The sequence below is a fragment of the Oppia nitens genome, unplaced genomic scaffold (assembly GCF_028296485.1).
Source record: "Oppia nitens isolate AA-2021 unplaced genomic scaffold, nextdenovo-longstitch-racon4-pilon3 scaffold51_pilon_pilon_pilon, whole genome shotgun sequence".
NCBI lineage: Eukaryota > Metazoa > Arthropoda > Arachnida > Sarcoptiformes > Oppiidae > Oppia > Oppia nitens.
The window spans coordinates 86856-93971 of NW_026533234.1; the positions used below are offsets into that span (position 1 = coordinate 86856).

The following is a 7116-nucleotide window of genomic DNA, read 5'->3' on the forward strand; positions in this document are numbered from 1 at the left end:
CTCCCCTCTATTACTCCCCGCCCCCCAAAAACAGTCAATCTATCAATCAGTCCCCTATAACTGTAGTATAGCTTCGACTTCAATACCGACACCGGCCGGCAAACTGGCCACACCTATCGTACTCCTGGCCGGATAGGGTGGTCGAAAATATTTTTCCATCGACTGGTTAACCGCTTGGAAATTACCGAAATCCAGTATAAAAATAGTTAGTTTGACCACTTGATCCAATCGACCGCCCGCTGCTTCGACAACTGTCCTTAAATTACTGAAAACTTGATCCGCTTGTCGGTCAAATGGTTCCAGTACTAGTTGGCCAGTTTGGACATTTTTGGCTATCTGGCCACTCAAGTAGACAGTATTGCCCGATCGTATGGCCTGGGAATAGGGACCGATAGGTTCGGGTGCCAGTGGTGTACGGATCTCCTGTCTGGTCGTCGATGATGAAGACATTGTCCGCCGCTAAACACACAAATTAATAGGTAATTAAAAAAATTGATTTTTATTTAAATTAATTAATTAATTTTGTGACTAAATTTTGTCTCTACTTATATATATAGACTGTATTTATTTGATTTGATTTGATTTTTAAATATAAATTTTTGTTTCGAGTGATGATTACATACAATGATAGTCGAGAGCACCGGTAGTGTAGACCTTGAGAGTAGCATTGGATAGAAGATAGGATAGAGAGAGCACTGGTATTCAAGTTTGGTTGGTTGGTTGGGTAGTGGGTATGTGTAAAGTAATACACTGTTACTAATATACCAGTTATTTACTTGTAATGTAAAATTAAAATCAAAGATATATTATTGCATAAACTATGGGTGCTATCTATATATAAAGTTATATATATTGATATATATATACAGTAGTATATAATACAGTAAAATTTAGATCATATTTATTATAGATAGCACTGATAGTTTATGCCATAATATAAATATATTGATATAATACAGTATATATATATATATATATATATATATATATAAATAAAATTTTATATTAATTATTATTATTAATTAATTAATTTTAATTTTATTATCATTATTAATAATTATTAAATAGCTATCATATTTTTTAAAAAATAAATAAATAAATTGTTTTTTTAATTTAAAATATTTCACATTTATTAAGATATATTATGATAATTTAACAAGTTTAGTTTAAGTGCAATAGATTACATTATATATATATATATATAATATATTTATATACTATTTAATATTCAATGATAAATAATTACAAATAAATAATTAAAAAAATATTAGTATATATTAATAACAATACTGTATATACTAATGCACTTAAATTAAACTTGTTAAATTATCATGTATGAATTTTATTTATAATAAAAAAAATATTTTAAAATATGATTAACTATTATTATTATTAATAATAATAATATATTAATTATTTTGATTTAAAATCATATGATATATTTAATGTGTATTAATAATTAATAAAACAAATAATAATACTTAAAAAAATCTATAATTAATTAATATAATGCTTTAATTTTAATTATTAATATATTTTTTGTATATTTTTTTGTATATAAAATATTATATTTTAAAAGCAGGATGATTTTTATCCCCCTTATTAAACATAGCAAATTGTTATACAAAATAATAATAATAATAATATATATCTATAAATTAAAACAACAAATAAAAAATCTGATGATATTTCTAGTGAAAGACATTTAGACACACATACAGTATGTGTAATACAATACAGGTATGCATTTGAAACAAATAATAAAAAAAAAATAAAAAATAATATTTTAGACGACATTTAATATATATATATATATATATTATAGAAATAATTATTATTGTAAAGTGTTTTCATTTAACATATTTTTATTGTCAATGTTATAGACAATCATCACTACTATATACAGTAGAAAGTCATTAGAGAAAAATTTTCAATAAATATTTATTATTATTATTATATAGAAAACATCAAATGTTAATAATAATAATAATAATAATAATAATAATAATAATAATATTTGTATTAAATGCATAGTCACTATTACTTTACACAAAACAAAATTATTTAGTTTTTTTTTGATAATAAAATAATTGGATAAATATTATATTATAATACAATAGAAATAATATATATATATATTACTAATAACCTATTATTATTTGGTGGTGATTGTGATATTACATTATATATTAGATGTCAAACAATGCGACTAAAAATTTAATACTAATAATAATTGTATTATTAAAAACATAACGCATTTTATTTATTAAATTTTTTTAATTAATAATTTAATTTAATAGTTATAATAATAAATTATTTTGTTAATAGCTTTTTTTAATTTAAAAAAAATTGTTTATATTTATTTTGTTAATATATATTTTTTATATAATAAATAGTTGAATTTATTTTTTTAAAATTAATAAAATTTGTTAACAAACAAACAAAAATGTTTATCCGAAGTATGGACTTAACAAAAATATCGATAATATGTGTCCAATCGGTACTAATAGTCCTACAATTTTTTGCATTTTTCGGCAGTCTGGCCACTCTGGTCAACAGTATATGGATTTATACGCATAATAATACTAATAAATCTGATCGCTATTATTATTATCCAGGTATGTGTACTTAAAATTTTTATAATTAATTAATTAAAAAAACATAATTACTTGTTAAAAAAATAATAATAATTAGCTAGATAAATTTATTACAAGTAATTATAAAAATAAAACTTTACATCAATCAGGTGAATATATACTGAAAAAAATAATTATATAATTAACTAAATGTAGTAATTATTTAATTTATTTGGAGATAAAAAAAATTATATTTTTATTAAATGCTTGAAACAACAACAACAACAAAAAAATGATAATAATATATGTTTAACTATAGATATAATTATTATAGTAATTAGGAAAATAATATAATACAAATTTTTTTCCACACATATATATATAGTTTATATATAACAAAAAATTAGTAAAAGGGAATTTACACTTAAACTTCCACTCTCTCTCTCTCTCTCTCTCTCTCTCTCTCTCTCTCTCTCTCTCTCTCTCTCTCTCTCTCTCTCTCTCTCTCTCTCTCTCTCTCTCTCTCTCTCTCTCTCTCTCTATCTATCTATCTATCTATCTATCTATCTATCTATCTATCTATCTATCTATCTATCTATCTATCTATCTATCTATCTATCTATCTATCTATCTATCTATCTATCTATCTATCTATCTATCTATCTATCTATCTATCTATCTATCTATCTATCTATCTATCTATCTATCTATCTATCTATCTATCTATCTATCTATCTATCTATCTATCTATCTATCTATCTATCTATCTATCTATCTATCTATCTATCTATCTACCTACCTTAAACACTAGAGTGTGGGAAAGTTTCCGTATAAATTCCCTTTACTAAAATTTTTATTTATATATATATATGAAACCAAAAAAAATGTGTATTATTTTATTATACAAAAATTACTAACAATTAGCACCGAATAGTTAACATTAGTTTTATTTTTGATGGTTTTTTTTATAACTAAAATTTTTAATTAATTTTTTTTGTGGTATAATTTTTTGAACCAACAAAAAAAACAGTCAAAGAGCTGATCCTATTGATAGTCATATTTGTTATATCGATGATTACGCAAGTTTTGGGCATATTTTCCAATACAAAGAAAAACTACTTCCTATTGATACTCTATGTGGTACTACTGTTGATACAAGTGATCATATTTTTTGTCAGCGATGGCCTACTATTGCTGGGGATTTGGGATACGGTTATCATTTTCTTGACACTAGTACTCATTGCGCTCATCCAACAGGAAGGTTGGCTTCGGCTCCGGAATCGGCGACTACAGAGAGCAACAGCAGGTGTAGTGGCCAACGGTGTTGTTGTTGGCGGCGGTGGTGCCGGTGCTGGCGCTGGCAGTGTTGGCCAACAGTATGCCTATTTGGACAACAATCCGCCGCCCGATTACAATACGGCAGTTATGACTAAACCGACGTACGGGACGCCGCCGCCGGCCTACCAGTCGGTCGAGTTGATGGCCGTTTCAAATGGTGGCCAACCGGCCGTCCATTGGCAACGATATTGATGAGAGAGAGAGAGAGAGAGAGAGAGAGAGAGAGAGAGAGAGAGAGAGAGAGAGAGAGAGAGAGTTATTGACAACAAAACTAATTGTTTGTTAATTAATATATTTATTATTTTAATTTTTAGGATCAAATAGGATAAACATTTTTATTGTTAATAATAATAATTATTATATTAATTAATTAATTAATTAATTAAAATGAATTATTTTTTTTAATTTATTATATACCGATTATGACTTGACTATTATGAAAATAACAATTTTTTTTATTTATCCTATTATTATTATTATTTTGTGATACAATATTATTAGTGTTAAAATTTTAAAATATATTATTATTATAAAATAAAAATTGTTATTTTAAATATCTAAAAATTTTTGTTTTATTTAAATAATATAATATTAAAAATATAATAATAACAATATAACTATACATATCTTATTAGATAAGCATTAATATTATTATTATTAATAAATTATTATTTTTAATAATAATAATAAGTTATGTTATACTTCCTTAAAAGTAATTTATATCCTTAATTATATAACAATTAATAATTGATATTTTTGGAGACTATTTATGTGAACATTAAGTTTAAAATTATAATAATAATAATAATATTTAAGCAAAATTTAAAGTAATTTTTTCAATTTAAAGAAGTCATGCAATTAATCTCATTAACCAATTATTGTATAATAATATATATATTTTTTGTAAATTTTGTTGCGAAACAATTGTGTGCTAATATAAAAAATACAATAGTTTTTAATAATACATTTCTACATATATTTTAAATATTTTTTTTTGGCAATTATTAATTATATATATATATGAATTTTGACAAACATTTGATATCATTAATACATAAAATTATTTATAAAATTTATTTTATGATTATTAGTGCAACTAAACAAAAAGGTAATTTAAATTTCTATACTAATGTGCAAAAAATTATTTAATAAGTGATTAAAATAATTATTGATTATATAATTTTTTATTTATCAATAATCAAATTTAATCAAAAATTTTTAATCTTAATTCTATTGTTTTATTAAATGTGATATTTAACTAAATAAAAACAATTATAAACTATTTTGTTTATATTAATAAAAAATAATATTAATATAATTTTTTTTTTTGAATAATAATATTAATATAAATTATTTTAAATAATAATATTAATATAATTTTTTTTAAATAATAATAAAATAATTTTATAATAATAATAATAAAATAATTTTATAATAATAATAATATAATAATTTTAAGTATAATATTAATATAATTTTTTTAAATAATAATAATAAAATAATAATTTTAAGTAATAATATTAATAAAAATAATAAATGACTAATCGTTATAAGTATTTATCAGTAGTGACGTTATGTTTAACATCACTACTGATAGCAGTTGTCAATACACAGTCACTGTTGGATCGGTTAAGACAACAGCGATTGATAGCTAACGGCGCCGCCGGCAATGGTTTCGGGCCACCAAACGGAGGACCGCTAATAGTAATCGACGGCAAAAAACAGTCCAAACATAAGGATCTGATTATTATACAGCCGTCGGCAATGTATGGCCAACAACAACAACCAGTGAAACTACCGTTTTGGCGCCGACCGCTATTAGGTGGCCGACCATTTAATGGACTTTTTGGATAATTTTTATATTTAAAAAAATAAAATTTTTACAGTAAATAAATATATTTATAATTATATAATAATAATAATTTATTTTTGATATTTTTTTGGTTTTGATATATATCTATATAAAGTATATATATATATATATATATATATATATATATATATATATATATATTATATACAGTATTATATTATAATTTATATATAATTAAAAAATAAATAGTAATAATTTATTAGTATAAATAATAATAATTTATTTTTGTTAATTTTTTGGTTTATTTATTGGTTAAATTATATATAAAAAACAACAATAAAATTATGTGAAATATTTAGTATATATATTAGACATAAAATTGTAATATTAATTTATTTAAAAAAATATATAATATGTATTATAACATTGATTACATTACTTAAAATGTTATAAAAATTTATTACATTAAATTAATTACTTTTAGTTTAATTTACTGTATTATCAAATATATTTATTTTTATTTATTTTTGTTTGTTTTTAATTATAGCAATTAAATTGTTATCTATATGTATTTAACAATTTATTTTTGATATTATCTATTACATCTATAAATTATACAGGTTAAAAAATTAATTTATAATTATTAAATATTGTTTTATTTACGTACTTAATTTTACGTTTTTTAAAAATAATAATACTAATGATACCCATGGTAAATGATTAAGATAATAAAAAAATTTATTTCACTTATTAAACTATTGAATGTTAAATTTAAAAACTAAAATTATTTTACTATTAATTTTTATGTATGTAAAATTTTTTTAATTAATTTGTCTAAAATAGAATCTTAATTATTTTTTTTGACAATACAGTATATATAATTATTTTATTTAAATATTTTAAATTATTTATATATATATCTGTAATAATTTAATAATCAATTAATTCAATTAATTATATACGCAATTAAATTAAGTATTAAAAATAAATAAAAAAATATGTATTATAAATTTCAAGTGAATATTTTAATACTATTAAATTACGAGAGAAACAAAATTTATTATAAAAGTTTTTTTAATCACTTATTCATATAAAAATTATTTATTGAAAACTATTAAACAAAATAATTTAATTTATTTGATAATAAATAAATATTTTACAAAAAAGTTAGGTTCGGGTAGTTTTGGGTAAAGTTTTTTTTAAAGTCAAAGATAATGAAAACTAATTAAATTGTTTGCTCTTTTAAACAAATTGAATTAAATGGTGAAAAAATACTAAAAATATTACTTAAAAATATTACTAAAAATATTAATAAATATATTACTAAAAATATTACTAAAAATATTACTAAAAATATTACTAAAAATATTACTAAAAATATTACTAAAA

At 20.9% G+C, this 7116-nt stretch overlaps 2 protein-coding genes across 2 annotated transcripts; one reads left to right on the top strand and one right to left on the bottom strand.

Annotated features, from left to right (window-relative positions):
• On the bottom strand, positions 1–706 carry LOC128960717 (2-iminobutanoate/2-iminopropanoate deaminase-like). The gene is made up of 2 exons (XM_054306849.1): positions 624–706; positions 1–459 (listed from the first exon to the last, which is right to left on the bottom strand). The coding sequence occupies exons 1-2, from the start codon at positions 666–668 to the stop codon at positions 55–57; spliced, it is 450 nt and encodes a 149-aa protein (XP_054162824.1). The 5' UTR covers positions 669–706; the 3' UTR covers positions 1–54.
• A 1740-nt stretch (positions 707–2446) lies between these two features.
• Positions 2447–4233, top strand: LOC128960719 (uncharacterized). Its single transcript, XM_054306851.1, has 2 exons — positions 2447–2618; positions 3607–4233. The coding sequence occupies exons 1-2, from the start codon at positions 2447–2449 to the stop codon at positions 4104–4106; spliced, it is 672 nt and encodes a 223-aa protein (XP_054162826.1). The 3' UTR covers positions 4107–4233.
• Positions 4234–7116: the final 2883 nt, after the last annotated feature.